Source organism: Muntiacus reevesi, chromosome 13, assembly GCF_963930625.1.
Source record: "Muntiacus reevesi chromosome 13, mMunRee1.1, whole genome shotgun sequence".
Lineage (NCBI taxonomy): Eukaryota > Metazoa > Chordata > Mammalia > Artiodactyla > Cervidae > Muntiacus > Muntiacus reevesi.
In genome coordinates, this window is record NC_089261.1 from 9,570,048 (window position 1) to 9,586,637 (window position 16,590).

The 16,590-nt window shown below is 45.5% G+C and overlaps 1 protein-coding gene across 3 annotated transcripts in view; it reads left to right on the forward strand.

The window, feature by feature from the left end:
* The window catches only part of USP30 (ubiquitin specific peptidase 30), a 24,889-nt gene continuing 8,299 nt past the window's right edge, over positions 1 to 16,590 (forward strand). For all 3 annotated transcript variants that reach the window (XR_010658839.1, XR_010658838.1, XM_065904294.1), the window contains exons 1-9: positions 1 to 189; positions 2,129 to 2,238; positions 3,541 to 3,723; positions 9,508 to 9,611; positions 11,459 to 11,557; positions 12,175 to 12,217; positions 13,425 to 13,519; positions 15,611 to 15,670; positions 16,153 to 16,239. Coding sequence is in view for 1 of the 3 variants with exons in the window: in XM_065904294.1 (XP_065760366.1) it covers positions 107 to 189; positions 2,129 to 2,238; positions 3,541 to 3,723; positions 9,508 to 9,611; positions 11,459 to 11,557; positions 12,175 to 12,217; positions 13,425 to 13,519; positions 15,611 to 15,670; positions 16,153 to 16,239 (864 nt within the window). In the remaining 2 variants the exon portion in view is untranslated. The remainder of the gene's footprint in view (positions 190 to 2,128; positions 2,239 to 3,540; positions 3,724 to 9,507; positions 9,612 to 11,458; positions 11,558 to 12,174; positions 12,218 to 13,424; positions 13,520 to 15,610; positions 15,671 to 16,152; positions 16,240 to 16,590) is intronic.

Genomic DNA, 16,590 nt, shown 5'->3' on the forward strand with positions numbered 1-16,590 from the left:
GCTGGGACTTTGGCCACGGGTTCCGCCGCCTCGGGAGCCCTCGGAGCCCTGGGTCCGGCCGCGGCGACAGCGGCGGGGGCGGCGGCTCGCCTCCCGCGCAGCCGCGATGCTGAGCTCCCGGGCCTCGGCGGCGATGACCGCGGCCGACAGGGCCATCCAGCGCTTCCTGCGGACCGGGGCGGCCGTCAGGTGAGCTCTGGGGGGCGGGGCGGCCGGGGCGGCCGGGGCTGGTGCGCCTGTGGAGGCCCTTTCACTCTCCAGTCAGGGTCCCCGGGGCCGGAGTGGGCATTCCGGAGACGTCTGCGTCGACAGGGCTGGAGGCCCAGGCCCTGGGGCGGGGGTGGGGGTGTCGGGCCTCCAGGGCCTCAAGGCAACGCCGATTCTGTCCGCATTCCCCAGTTCTGCTGGGCCCCCGATTTTATCAGTGCCCCCTCCACCCCCGTCTTCCACCTGCCAGTGTCTCCAGCCCTGTCACTGTCGCCAGAACTTCAAGGGAGACTCAGGCTTGTCAAGGCCCCGAGTTCTGTCAGTGGCCTCTTGGCGCCTCGGAGGACTTCCTGGACTCCCTCATCCTATCAGGATACCCCCAATTATTCTGGGCTCCCTAGTTATGTCAGTTCCTGGCCTGCTAGGGTTCCCCAACCTTGCCCAGCTCCCCAAACCTGCCATGATTCTCACAACCCTGTTAGAGTACCCCGAGCTTTCTAGTGTCCCCCCACCCCATTTTGTCAGTACCCATCTTCCTGTCACCCCTCCCCCCCTAGTTTTGCCGGGGATCCCTTAGTCTGTAGGAGTCCCTAGTCTTATTAGTGACTCCTTATCTTGCAAGGGCTCCTAAATCAATCAGGACCCCTTAACCTGTTAAGGCTCCCAGTCTTGTTAAGATCCCCCATTCCTGCTGGGACCCCCAATAGTATGAGTCCCCAGTCCTGTCAGGGTCCCTGTCTTCCTTCTCTTGTCTGCTCTCCTCCCACGGGCTGCAGCTTCAGAGCTGAGCACTGTGGCTACCCTCAGCCCCCACTTCCTGCATAGGTTCATACATAATATTGTTTGCCTTATTTAGTGGAAATACATAATTGTGTGTGAAGACGGTGTTTTAAACTGCTGGTGAAATTTCTTTAATTGTAGTAAAGGAATAACTTCAGTGTTGAAGTCAAGCTTCAAATGAAGAAATATTTAATATTTAATAAATATTTAGAAGATCTTTATATGATTGTATAAGGATCTATTTATACATCTATTTATCTTTATACTTTATACATCTATCTTTATACTGTTGTATAAAGATCTCCCCCCACTTAATAACCTAAAAGATAAATCCACTTCTGTATTTCTCCAATCATTCAGTAAATACTATCAAGAACCTACTGTGTGATCTAAACACTTGGAAGCACTTGGAATATGTTAATGTGTAAAACAAAGATCCCTGTCCATGGGGACTTTGCATTTTAATTGAGGGAGACTGAAAATAAATGTGGTGAATCAGTGAATGTTATGTTAGAAGGTGGAGAACGCTGTGGTGAAAAGAAAATGTAGAACTGGGTAAAATGTCATGAGAGCAGGTTCTAACAGTTTGTTAGATGTGAGAGGGAGAGACGTTCCTGGCTGCCCGGTGGTTAAGACTGTGCTTCCGCTGCAGGGGGCACAGGTTCAAACCCTGGTTGTGGAACTAAGAGCCCCCATGCCACATGGCAAGGCAAAAAAATAAAAAATAATTTTTAAAAAAGGAAGGAGGGGAGGGAATGAGCCAAGCAGTGGAACCTGGGGGAAGAGCATCCCAAGCAGAGAGGGAAGCTATGCAAAGGCCCTGGGGTAGGAGCATGGCTTTGGCTGGGGTGGTGGCCAGTATGGCGGTAGAATGAGAGACAGAGCAAGAGGAAAGCCCTGGACCCTCCTCTCGAGTGAGGTGGGGCTTGGGCAGGTTGTGCTCTGACTTAGGTTTTAAATCCTAATATCTGTGTGTGCAGATTTTCAAGACATATACTGTATATTACTTTAATTTGAAAGCTAGGTATTTGGCAGGCCAGTGGGTTATTTTGATGAAATTTTATGTCTGTGTACCTGTTCCTATATATACACGTATTGTATTTGTTATGAGGAAAGACAGTCAACTTATTTTCTTTTTTAGATATAAAGTCATGAAGAACTGGGGTGTTATAGGTGGAATTGCCGCTGCTCTTGCAGCAGGAATTTATGTTATTTGGGGTCCCATTACAGAAAGAAAGAAGCGTAGAAAAGGTAAGAACGAAGCCTTTTCACCATGGCCTGTAGACTCGACCCAAACCTTTAACTGTTCAAAAGCATTACCAAAGGGGGAGGACATGTATGGTTCTCTCGGGTCTTCAATTTTGTCAGCAGTATTTGCTTTTAAGCAGAAGTTAATTTTAGTGACTCATTACCTTATATCCTGTAGTAAAAAGATTTATATTTCACCCCCACTAAGGGTGTGAGTTTGAGACATGCTTCGTAGTGAGAAATTTCAGGTGGCTTGATTGTCTCAGTGTCCTCATTATTATGGCCATTGTGCTTTTCAGCTGCCAGCTGCCTAATTGTGTGGAGCCTTTGTGATTTCACCCAATGGCTGCTAGTCACTAGTAAATAGTCACTAGTAAATGTTTCAAATTCATTTCTTCATTAACAAAAAAAATCTATTTTCTTATTTTTAAAAAAGCCCCCTTTTGTCAATGTTGCGCTGCTTATATTGATTAAAATTCAGCCAAAATAAATACATAAAAGGGACAGATGTAACAAAATGTTGGTCATTTTTAAAAAATTTATTTTTAATCGGAGGATAATTGCTTTACAATGTTATGTTGATTTCTGACATACATCAACATAAGTCAGCCATCGATATACACATGTCCCCTCCCTCTTGAGTCTCCCTTCCACCTCCCACCCCATCCTGGATCATTGCTCAATCTGGGGACGGTTGTTATTGGGGTTTGTTAGGTATCTACTCTTCTTTTGTGGATGTTTGAGAGCTTTCATAATAAAAATTTTGTTTTTGTTGTTTTCAATTTCAGCAGAAGAGGGAAGTATGTCAGACTTGTTAATCTCTTTGCAGAAAGACTGATCAGAATGGCAGGAGCAGTGTCTTTCCCACTGATTATAAGAACAAAATCATTGTCCTGGGGAAGCAAGAATAAAACGATTGTTTTCTTCTGTTGTGAGAAACATTGCTTTCTTAACAAAGGAGAGAGAGAGTGTGAGGGAGAGAAAGAGAGAGAGAGGTTACTAAGTGTTTCTGTACATTTAATGTAAGCCAGGCTGTGCCAGACACTCTGGTGCTCTGGTGAGTTTCAGGAGTCCCACGTGGCCAGGACCTGCCCTTCTGCAGCCTACGATCTCCTGAAGGAGCATTATGAGGGCCAGGCCTCAGCTGGGATGGAACGCTCGGCCCCTGGTCTCTGTGGATGAGGGCTTTCTGAAACTGGGGTTTCCAGTCCAAGGCCACGGTGTAGGAGCTCTGGGGCCCGGATGGGAGAGGAACAAAGAGCCAGTCTAATGTGAGGTGCTGTTCTCTTCTCCCCCCTCACTTAGGGCTTGTGCCTGGCCTTGTCAACTTGGGGAACACCTGCTTCATGAACTCCCTGCTGCAGGGCCTGTCTGCCTGCCCCACCTTCATCAAGTGGCTGGAGGAGTTCACCACCCAGTACACCGGGGGTCACAAGGAGCCCCCCCAACACCAGTACTTGTCGTTGACGCTGTTGCACCTCCTGAAAGGTACTGAATTGGAAATGGAAAGGGGATTGTGTGTATTTTCTTTTTTTTTTGATTGTGTGTATTTGCAAAGCAGCAGCCCAGAGGGCAGGCAAAGGGTTAATAGCCTTCCTGTAGAAAAAAAAAAAATCACATAGATTCTTATGAAAAAAGCACTAAAGGCCCAATAGATACACTCAGGCTGTGTTGTTGTTGTTTTCTTTAATCAAAATGTAATCATTTATTTAAAAAATTGTCAGTTTAGTAACAGCTGTTTAAGGAGGCAAAAAAAACCCACTGCCATTTAAGCATTTAGATTGTAAGGAGTACTCTGGTTTCAAAAACATCAAAGTTTAAAAAAAAAGTATCTTATCCAAGGAAATGAGGTAATTCACAAAAGCACTAATACAAATTGTATTTAAGTAGAGACAGGATATATCTGGGCTTCCCTTGTGGCTCAGACCACAGAGAATCTGCCTGCAATGCAGGAGACCCAGGTTTGATCCCTGGGTGGGAAAGATCCCCTGGAGGAGGGCATGGCAATCCCCTCCAGTGTTCTTGCCTGGAGAATCCTACGGAGAGAAGCCTGGTGGGCTACAATCCAGTCCTTGGGGTCCCAAAAGAGTCAGACATGACTCAGCAACTAATACATAGGATGTATCCAACAAACAAAACAAGCAAAATACTCAAATATTCACTGCGTCCACCATCCAAGAGATATTAATAGCATAATAGTGAAGTACCATTTTTTGGCCTGTTAGCAAAGATTGAAAAGCAAATCTACAACCCTGAGCTGCCGCTGGGTGACACGTTCATACATGCTGGTGGTGTCACTTGGGACAGCCTTGGGGGAAGGCGGTTTGGAACCACGTAGTAATAGCTTGCAAAACACCCAGGACCATTTGACCTCGTAATTCAATGGACTGTGATCTGCACTAGCTGGGAGTGGAGTTTGTTCCCAGGGCAGGCACGCTTGGGAATGGCCCAGTACTAGCCCTGAGGTTGGAAAGCCATGGTGTATGAGGGCTTGGTAAAGGTTTTAAGAGGCCACCAATCTAACTTCATTTAAAAAAATAATTGGAGTATAACTGCTTTACAACGTTGTACTCGTTTCTGTACAACAGCATGAATCAGCCACAGGCACACTGGTGTCTCCTCGCTCCTCCTTCCCACCCCCCACTCTCCATTCCACCCTCCTAGGTCATCACAGAGCACTAGTCCGCTGGTCCATTCTCAACAACTGTGTCTCTCTTCCTGCCCTGCCGGTAGCTGCATCAGTACCATTTTTCTAGATTCCATAATAGTGAATAGTGAAGTCGCTCAGTCGTGTCCGACTCTTTGTGACCCCATGGACTGTAGCCCACCAGGCTCCTTCATCCGTGGGATTCTCCAGGCAAGAATACTGGAGTGGGTTGCCATTTGCTTCTCCAGGAGATCTTCCTTACCCAGGGATCGAACCCAGGTCTCCCACATTGCAGGCAGATGCTTTAACCTCTGAGCTACCAGGGGAGATACCCATTATAATAGGTATATGTTAATATACAGTGTTTGTTTTTCTCTTTCTTCACTCTGCGTGACCAAGGCTCTAGGTTCATCCACCTCACTACAAGTGACTCAATTCCGTTCCTTCTTAGGGCTCAGTAATATTCCATTGTATATATGTATCACAACTTCTTTATCCATTCATCTCTCGATGGACATCTAAGTTGCTTCCTCTTATTTTATTTTTAACCACTTTTTTTTTTCACTGTAGAACTAGTTTTTCCTCTTGTAGCATCTGTACACCCCTACAGGCAGACACCAAAACCTGCAGATGCTCAAGCCTCTTATATGAAATGTTGTAGTATTTGTGTATAACCTGTGCACATCCTCCCATCAACTTTCAGTCATCTCTACATTACATATAATACCTGATATGATGTAAATAGTTGCCAGTGCCTGGAAGACTCAAGTTTTGCTTTGGGGGACTCTGGAATTTTTTTCCCTGAGTATTTTCAGTCTTTGATTGGTGGAATCTGAGGATATGGAACCAGTGGGTATGGATGGCCATCTGTATGAGCAAAGACTTCCAACACCTTGTTGTAATGGGGGTTGGGGGGCAAGGGAAGAATGTGGTTATCCCGCAGTAGGGTGATTAGGCCAGCAGTGGAATGTTACCCAGCCATTAAGAACCATCTTTCTGAGGTTTAATTTGGGAGGAGGCATCGGCTATCCTATTAAGGTTAAAAGAGCAGGATACAAAATATGGTATAATTTGATTTCAGAAAAGCACAAATGACCTCAGATAAAGGGTGGACACACAGAGGCCAAAACGTTAACCATGGATATTTTGGTGTGGTACAGGTGACAATTTAAAAAGATGGGAAAAAACCTACTAAAACTTTCAATAATGATTGTGTATTATTTCCATAGTCAGAAAAAAAAATTGGATTTTTAAAACACTTAGCTGAATATTGCTTAACCTGAGGTATGATCTCACCTTGACCAGAAACCTTTATGAAAAGCAAGTTCTGCTCTTCTACATAAGAGGCAACTTGAAACTCTTTTCTTTTACTGACCTGTTTAAAAAAAAAATACGAACCATCCCAAAGACTGTGTGAAAAGCTGACATGGCTACACGAGTGTCGTAACGCAGGGTAGGTGTTGTCAGGTTAGGTGGTGTCTTCCCGCCATATGCTCCCTTCTCTGCTTCTGCCTCTCAGTATCTTTTATTTTGGTTTTTAGAAATAATTTTTAATTCCGTAAGTAATGCCTGAATAGATTCTCCTTGTGAGACGTTAAAGCATTACAGAGAGGCCTGAAGTTCTCTTTATGACTCTCCCAGCCCTGCTCCCCTCCTTCCTTCCCGAAAGCAAAAGGTAAGTGTAACCTTCCAGACCATGTCTGTGCATTTAACTGCATTTCTACCTACCCACAGAAATGATATATGGTTTTCTTTGTTTTTTCATGACCAGATAACCTGATGTGCATTAGAGAAACAGCCGTTTCATACACATACTTCTCCTTCATTCACTGTTTTTTTTCTTTTCCTGAATTTACTGGTCTCATGTATTTTATTTATTTATTTTTTTTTAAAATTTTTTTTTTTGGTCTCATGTATTTTGTCTTCTGTGAACTACTAGCTCATATCCTTTGCCCATTTAAAAAATTGTGGTAAAATATTCATAACTTAAAATTTACCATGTTAAGCATTTTCAAGTAAACAGTTCTGTAAGTATGGGCAACCATGACCACTGTTCATCTCTAGAACATTTTCATCTTCCGTGTCGAAACTCTATATCCATTAAACAGTTAACTCCCTGTTTTCTACTACCCCCAGACCGTAGTAACCGCTATTCTACTTTCTGTCTCTGTGAGTTTGACTGTGTACCTTATTTAAGTGGAATCACACAATTTATCTGTCATTTTGTACCCGGTTTATTTCACTTAGCATCGTGTCCGTGAGGTTTATCCACACTGAAGCGTGTGTCTGAGTGTCATTCCTCCAGGCTGAGTGTGAACGGCTTTGCAGTGTGTATGTGCTTGTGTGCATTGTATGCACACCACAGTTTGTTCACCCGCTCACGGGTCAGTGGGCGTTCAGGTTGTTCCCACCTTCTGGCCATTGTGAACAACGCTGCTGTGGACATTGGTGGACTTACTTATCTGTTCAAGCCCCTGCTTTTGATTTTGGGGGGTTATGTACCCAGACGTGGACTCGCTGGATCAGATGGGAATTCTGTTTAATATTTTGAGGAGTCACCACACCGCTTTCCACAGCAGCTATAGTCTTTTACCTTCTCTTTGCACAGATGTTCCAGTTCTCCACATCCTCACCAGCACTTGTTGTTATCTGTCTTTCTGATGACAGCCACCTCAGTAGGTGTGAAAGTGATGTCTCATTGTGGCCTTGATTTGCATTTCCCTAATCCCAAGTCACGTTGAGCATCTTCTCATGTGTTTATTGAATTATATATATATACATATATATATATATTTAAATGTCTATTCAAATCTTTCATCCATTTTTGAAATCAGATTTCTGTGGTTTTGTTGTTGAATTTTAGGAGTTTTTTTTTTAATATGTGTTGAATCTTAACCCCTTATCACATGTGTGGTTTGCAAAACCTCATGCACCTTTCCAACTGCACCCTGTCCCCCATCTACTTAGCTGTTAGCTTCTGGTGCCTTGTCTAGATAAACTGGCTGTAGTGACCCTCCTTGTCCCTGGCCGTCAAGCACACAGTCACATGTTTCCGTGGGTAGATCCTGAGAAAGCCAGGTTGCTGGATTCTAAGATAGGAAAATGAGGAGATCTTGCCACACTGCCCCACAGTGTTGTAAGCAGGACTGGGCTGAAGGGGACATTCGAATGTTCCTTGGGAGGGAAAAAGCTAACAGGGCTCTCTGGGGCTATGGGAGGGAGAAGGAAGGGATGATACCTCTTTGGATGGGTACCCTTTGGAGGGTCAAGGTCTGACCCCAGGGTTTATTGCACCAGTGACTGACTACCAGCTGCCAAGGCTGCTGCTTCTCCTCAGGTCACCACCCACGGCACCAACCATGATTCGACAGAGGCAGGGGTGGCAGTGATCAGGGCTTCCCGGGTCAGAGCCATCTCGCCAGTTCGCTGCCTGCAAATCACAGAGAGGAAACACTGGCTTAATTTATCTGGAGAGTCACTAAACTCCCAGAAACTGCACTGAGAGGCAGGCTCCTCCTATATTTTTTGTCTCCTTTATCTCATGGCAGTGCTGATTCAGTGTGATATATTGGTCCTTAATAATATGCTCAGGGAAGAGGTTGGTCAGGATCAGGAATTGATAAACTTTGGCCGCTGGGCCAAATTTCTGTACCACCTGTTTTTGTGAATAAAATTTTACTGAAACACAGCCAGGTCCATTTGTTTACATGTTATTGATACAATATTGCGTATGTATCTATGTAATATATACTGTCACACATCATCTGTATAATATTACATATCTGTATAATATTACATACTATCTATCTATCACCTGTGACTGCTTTTTGCTTTAAGGTGGCGGGGTTGAGTAGTTGCTATGGAGACCTGCACAGCCTAAAGTGTTTACTAGCTGACCTTTTAACAGAAAAAGTTTGCCAACCCCTGATGCAGATTTAATTGCAGTATAAATTCATAAGCTCATCAGACTTTTATGCGTGTCTGTTAGGCTTGATTCTGCTCAGATCGAATTCCCCGGTTGTCCAGGTGTTAGGCTTCGGTGCATTCCCTGCTGAAGGCCGGGTTCAATATCTAGTCTAGAAGCTAAGACCCCAAAAGCCATGTGGCGCGACCAAAAACAACAACAACAAAAAGAAAAAAGAAAAGTAAACCATTCAGAGGACTCTTTCAGGCTGCCTCACGGTGCTTGATGCTTTGTAGTAATAGTCAGAAAGTCAAATGCAGACCCGGCCTGATGGTCCTGGGGGAGAGTCCTGTAGAGAAGGGGTTAGGCGGGAAGGGTAGGGCTGGACCAGATGGATGTTTAAGTCCCTCCACGGTGAGAGTTAAAATCGTTTTATTCAACATGAATCTTTCTGTTGATGATAGTAATCCAAATATCTGAAAGTCGATTACTAAATGCTGCGGCCGCATGAAAATTTCATTCATTCAGCAAACTCCAGGTGTTTACCAGCATCCTAAGCACTGGGTAAGGCTACAAGGAAGAGTGACAAAAGAGATACAATTCCAGGGTGAATTTTCTAGTCCTTCCATTTTTAATTAGCTTTGACACATCTCTCTGCACAGGTTTTCTTGGTTAGTTGTGTTGGTTCACTTAATAACAGTGTTGCCTATTTTGATTCCAGCTTTATCCTGCCAAGAAGTCACTGACGAAGAGGTCTTGGATGCAAGCTGCTTGTTGGACGTCTTAAGAATGTACCGATGGCAGATCTCTTCATTTGAAGAGCAGGTGAACACGACATTCAAAACAGGTTTCCTCGGAGACTCCTTCCCATTCGTGAGCTGGGGCCTGAGCCCCAGAAACGGGAGCTCCCGCTGCAGCCCGAGGAGTAACTGCCAGCACTGACCTCGCAGTTAGTCGCCAGGCCTGCGTGGACGTCCCCGTGACGCTGCAGACAGCCTGAGTGTCCTGAGGCCAGGTTGTGACTGGGGACAGGGACGGTTCACGGGACAGGGCGTAGGCACAGTGTTGCCAGGGAGGGAAATCTTTTTAGTTTTCAAGTGAGTCTGCGTTTCAGTGGCTGACGGGGACACGTGAGGCCTTCAGGGAAAGGTGAGTGGCTCTGCCTTAGAGGCTCAGAGGTTCGGGTGTGGCTCTTCTTTAGAATATACCTTCATTTAAAAAAACAACAACAAGGCTTTCTTCAGAGGCTGGCTGTCGCATGCAGCCCCAGGGCCTTCCTCCAGCCACTGCTTCCAAACTGTAGCCTCACTGCCCTCTTTGGTACTGGCCACCCTCCTCCCCTTCCCCAGAGGACAACGCTGGGGCTGAGAGAGTGAAGTTCTAGGGACCAAAGGTTTCGCCTCCGTGGGCGTACACTTCCGGCGGCACCTCCTGTCTGCTAACATTCCAGGCTGGCCCCCGCCAGCTTTGTGTTGGCCGCTTCTGCCCCCACCGTCCATCCCCTGGACCAGAGCCTTTGGACTCCCCAGACTGTGGGGCTGAAGTGAGAGGCATTTAAAAACTCAGAAAAGTGAGGTGGGAAGGCTTTCTCACTCCCCTTTTCTTTAAAGATGGTCTCCGTTGCCACTTTAATCGGAAGCCATGTGTGTGTTACTTTTTAAACACGATGTTGAGAGTATCTCTATTTTCTCATGATGCTTCTTGACTAATCCATTACTTGTTGAAATATTTTTCCATTTAGAAACTACTTTTGTAATCCTCCTCTGGTAACTGGAATTATTTAGCTACAATTCACATTTCTCTAAACTGAGAGAGCGACTGGGGTTTAGTCCTTCAGGACATCAGATACCTGTCGGCTGAAAAGAAAAAAAATGTACAACCTTAAAGCCAAGAATCAGGTTTTATTTGACTGGCATACTGAAGGCAGGACTTAAGCAGGGAGACAGCCTCTCAGATAGCTCTTGGGGCTTCTCCGAAGAGGTAAGGGAGGAGCCAGGATATATCAAGTGTTTGCAAAAAACCTGGTAGTCAGAACATCAAAAGAGTACTGTTAATGAAAGAAAAACCAGACTTCCCAAGTTAATGAATTAAGCACTTTTCTGCAGAAGGGAAGATGTACATGTCTGGGCTCATTGAAGTCATTACTTCAATACTCACCTTAGCTATCTCGGGCCCATATCCTGCTTTTCTCCATCCTGAATCCCCTCAGGGTGCACAGTTGGGGGTGACTGCAGGGCTGGTGGTCTGGTGGCCACACCATCCTTTGTTCACTGATGTGACAGGTGACATTCTTTGTCCACATTCCCTGCTCTTCTGTCATGGACCCACTTGGGTCCCAGTTGCTCCTGGGGAGTGTTTCCAGGGTCTGACGCTTAGCCGCGTGGCGCTGTGGTGTGCGTGGGGAGAGAAAGTGCGCCTCTGTGGTTCCCTTCCTCTCTGAGCACATCAGAGCATCTGGCACGGGACCTGGTCCACACCTTCACTGTTGGTGATCGGGTCAGCCAGCCACTTTTATAACCGTTTCCGTTGAATGCACTGGGCCTTGAGAAACTGGAAAGCAAACTCTACCCAGCTTAGCCATAGAGGGTCTGCCTGGCAGTGCACACAGCGGGTGGTTCTGACATGGCCCGGCCTCTCCAGCCGTTCTGAAGAACGCTCTGCCCTCTTGACAGGACGCCCACGAGTTATTCCACGTGATCACCTCGTCACTGGAGGATGAGCGGGACCGCCAGCCCCGGGTCACACATCTGTTTGATGTGCATTCCCTGGAGGTAAACCGTTAAAACGCTCTTAGTACATCCGGTGTGGTCTGGGGACATCAAACCAGTGCAGGGGACACAAGCGTGATTTTCCTACAACTTTAAACTCAAAAGTAAGATTTGATCAAAAGCCAGTAGTGGGAGTGAGGCCGGGGGAGGGTCTGAAGTGTCACGGTTGGCAGTCGGTGACTGTGGTTAGCAGTGCTGAGGTTCTTGAAAGCAACCCTTTGCTGCAATTCACATTGGCCTTGAGAGGAAAGAGTGTATTCCACCCCCCCACCCCCCACCCCGCCATTTAATACAGGAGAGCAAGGAGCCACAAGAATGCTCAATGAATCTCATTTCCCTGGCACATTGTAAATGCTAGGGAGTTGATAAAAGTTAACTAGTCAAAGGAGGGGGCGCAGATATTCCAGAGAGAAAAGGTGTTCAATTGCATTTGGTGAAGGAATAGGTACAGAAATCAGTCAGAGAGCATAGTTAAGGCTGCTTTTAGGAAGCTTAGTTTGAAGTTGATTTTTGAACAGGGCAGTCAGCACAGAAACGAGAGATTTAAGAGGGGGTTGAGGGTGGGTGGCCAGAGGGAGAGCAGTAGGGTTCTCAACCTCTTTCTCTTTCTTCCCCTGCAGCAGACAGAAATAACTCCCAGACAGATCACCTGCCGCACCAGAGGTAGCCATTTTCCCTTGAACTGTAATGTGTGAGATGTGTGCCTTTTCAATAGGGCAGTGATTTGATTTATGTCTTCTAAAAAGAATGTTTTTTTCTGGTGACATCCATCCCGACTTGGAGTGTGTGCATTTGAGAGGAACTTGTGTTTTGGAAACTGCTCTAAACTGTCCCCCCAGTGAGCATCTCTAGTGTTCCATCACAGCTGAGTTCTGCTCAGTTTCTGCTTAATGGACCTGTTTCTACCTCAAATGGTGGTCTCTCTCTACCTTCTTGAATTGGTCCTGTAACTTTATAAGCTGAAGATGCCATGTCCTCAGCGCTTCCATTGTGGCCAGCTGTTCCTGCAGATGATCCCAGGCCTCCCTAGAAGGAAATCATTGTTTTCTTAAGAAAATGACCCATCAGTTCCTTTGCACACTGGTAGCAATGAGGACAGTTATCTCTTGGGTCCCTGCTGTGTGCCAAGCACCGTAATACCTCACATAAGCCTGCCAGCTGTTCTCTGAAGGTGGTGGTGTGGGGCATGTGCTTAGTTGCTCAGTCACAAGGCTGCTCCATCCACGGGATTTTTCAGGCAAGACTGCTGGAGTGGTTGCCAATTCCTTCTCCAGGAAATCTTCCCAATCCAGGGATTGAACCCATGTCTCCTGTGTTGCAGATGGATCCTTTACCTGCTGAGCCATCAGGGAAGTCCCAGGTGTGGGGCATAGTGGTATCATAATTATCCCCATTTGCAGAAAACTGAGGCTTATAAACATGAAGTCTGGCTCTGGGTCCCATGACTAAAGAAGCAAAGCCAGGACCCAGCTCAGGCCAGCCTGCCTTCTGGCCCATGGTTCTAACTGGCACACCACACCACTATGTTTATTCCACTAACCCCCATCCTATCCCCCCAAACCCCAGTTCTCTAGAACCTGCTTATTCTGATGTTTTCAGAAGTCTTTTCTTTTCTTTTTTTTTTTTTCCTGCCTTTGTTTTCTTTTGGCCTTGCCTCATGGCTTGCAGGATCTTAGTTCCCTGACCAGGGATCAAGTCCAGTCTCCATGCAGTGAAAGCCTGGAGTCTTAACCAATAGAAACTGCCTGGAAGTCCAGAAACTTCTTTTTCTAAAGAGGGTGCTTGTACCACGTACCAAGAAGGAGAGTGAATTTTGAGGTTGGTGCCAAAGGGCTCGAGGTGGTCTACCCAAAGGTGTTCTGTGTTTCAGGGTCACCGCATCCCACATCCAACCACTGGAAGTCTCAGCATCCTTTTCACGGGAGACTCACGAGTAACATGGTCTGCAAACACTGTCAGCACCAGGTAAACACACCACCAGTGCCTGATATTTTCTGGCAAGGTTTCACTTAAGACCCATGAAGGAGCCAGAGTGTGCGGACTGACGTCGGTGTCTGGCTTTTGTGATTTTCTGGGGTCTCTGCGCTTAGTCAACTGACTGCCCCCGTTTGGTGAGTACCGACATACCAGTTGACATCTTCTGTACCGAGAGCAGCAGACCCATTGTGGATTGGCAGGGTTTTGAGTCCTAATGTTGGATCTATACTCATTGTGAACACAACAGATTCCCGGGCTGGTTTTTTTCGTTTAGTTTTGGTGTGTGTATGTGTGTGTGTTTTGTTTCTGAGATTTTAAAATGTTATTATGCAAAATTTTGAACATGATGCAAAAACAGAATTGTACCGCTGTTACCTCAGTCAGTTTTAGAATATTTTTATCATCTCCCCCACCACACACACGAAGAAACCAACCCTGTACACACTAGCTTCCTTTCTTATTCCTCCTCACACTGTCAGTCCTAGGAAACCGCTGATCTACTTTCTGTCTTTATAGATTTGTCTGTTTGGGACATTTCATGTAAATGGAATCATACAGTGTATGGTGCCCTGAGACTTTTTGCTCAGCATGATGTTTTCAGGGTTCTTCCATGTTGTAGCCCATACCAGTGCTTTATTCCTGTTTTTACCAGGTAACATTCTACTGTATGACCGGGCCACGTTTTGTTTATCCAGTCACCAGTTGTTGAACATCTGAGTTGTTTCCACTTTTCAGCTCTTAGGTATAATGCCGCTTTGAATAGTTATGTGCACATTTTTGTGGGAACATGTTTTTATCTCTGTTTAGTATTTCCCTAGGAGTAAAATTGCTAGCTCATATGGTAACTCTAAGTTTAACCTCTTGAGAGACTGCCAGACTATTTTTCCACTTCCACCAGCAGTGAATGAAGTTTCAAATTTTTCTACTTCCTCACCAACACTTAGTATCTAAGTTTTTATTTATAACTGTTCTCTAGTGTGCAACATGGTGTCTCATTTTTTTTCCCTCTCATTGTGGTTTTAATTGGCCTTACCACGAGAACTGGGGCTTCCCATGTCTCCTGCCAATGTGGGAGACGTAAGAGACACTGGTTTGATCCCTGGGTCGAGAAGATCCCCTGGAGGAGGGCATGGCAACCCACTCCAGTGTTCTCGCCTAGAGAATCCCATGGACAGAGGAGCCTGGCAGGCTACAGTCCATGGGGTCACAAAGAGTTGGACATGACTGAGTGACTAATGATGTTGAATCTTTTTTTTAATAAGTTCTGTATTGATTTTATTATTTATTATTTTATTTATAAATAAATAAAATTAGTTTCTTTTTTGCTGTGCTGGGTCTTCAGCCAGCAGGGACTGTTTGTTCTTTGTTGCATATGCAGGCTTCTCATTGTGATGGCCTCTCTTGGTGCAGAACATGGTCTCTGGAGCATTGACTGTGTGGTTGTGGTACCCGGGGTTAGTTGCTCTATGGCATGTGAGTTCTTCCTGGACCACGGATTGAACTCATGTGTCCTGCTTTGGCAGGCGAATTCTTAACCACCGGGCTGCCAGGGAAGTCCCCAAAGCAGGAACTCTTATTCAATGTATTTTGTCATCTGTCTTTTTTTGGGGGGGCCTGCCAATTAGTCATAAAACATGCACATCTTTCTGTGTAATCATGTATACTTCTACTGCAGTATTTTAAATATAGTATTCCATTCTGTGTGGACCTGATATAATTTACGTTATTATTCCCTAGAAGTTTCACCCATTCACGTTTTACTGTTTTAAGTGATGCTGTGATAACTACATCCTTGTAGTTACGTTGTCCATGGTTATTTCCTTAGGATAATATCCCCATTTTGCTGAGTCAGGTATGTTATTGTACAGCTTTTCCAAGCTGTCCTTTAGTAGTATTGTAGTTCTTATGTTTACAAAGTTGTTTTTAATAGATTTTGCTTTGCAGTAAGTACATTATGTTTGACTATGTTACTGTTGGACTTGTAAATATGAAACTGTTTTATAGGCATATATCTTCCCACTTACAAAACTTTGAATTGAATCTAAGTCCTTTCTGTATTTCCTGAAATTTATGTTTCAGAGTCCCGTTCGATTTGATACCTTCGACAGTCTTTCACTCAGTATTCCAGCTGCCACTTGGGTATGTACCGATCTCTGGTTTATTTCGAGTCTGTTTCAGAGACATCTGAATCTAAAAGGGCTTTGAGGCATCTTGTGTAACTCAGGTACTACACATGACTCAGACACATAGTTGGTTGAACCTGTGTTAGTTTTAATCTGTGGTACCATGACCTGTCTGGGGGAAGAAGGTGGTTTCTCTCTTGCTGCATAAGTTTTGGCTTTTTCGAATACATATACACATACCTCTCAAGTTCAAAGATGCGTAAAACAGCATGGACGCGCATACTTTTCTGCAGTTTTGGGTCCCCATACCCTTCAATCTGTCCAGAATAACAAATCTAGGATGCTCTGAGCTCCCCATTTTGTTCGGGAAACACCCACTTGTGTCTATGAAGCCTTGCTGCCTACCTAAGCAAAATAAAGCTCTGGGCTTCGCCCTGTTAAGAGTGTCAGTCCAGCTCTCCTTGAATTGTAATCATGAATGTGATTCTTGTGCCATAGGGTCATCCACTGACCCTGGACCACTGCCTTCACCACTTCATCTCGTCAGAATCCGTGCGGGATGTCGTCTGTGACAACTGTACGAAGGTATGACTTTAACTGCGGCCACCATCTCCCGAGCTGGCCCCCATGTCCAGATACAGGGCCTCGCATACCCTCAGCCCTGAGCCCTGTTGACTGGCCTAGAGGCTCCCTGCAGCCACCTCCACCTCCACCCCACCTCACTAGCTTAGAAAATTGGCAGCCCGTGAAACTATATCTTTTTCCCAGATGAGTTGTTTCATTCACAGAATGTTTAAAGGAAAAAAATTGAATCATATGCTTTAAGGTGAGACATGCCCGCTCCAATTTGCTCCAGTCCCCTCCATGTGCACCTGTCTCACTCCTGCCCACCTGCCCCAGGAATGTCATCCTCTGAATTAAGAGGAAGTGTATGGG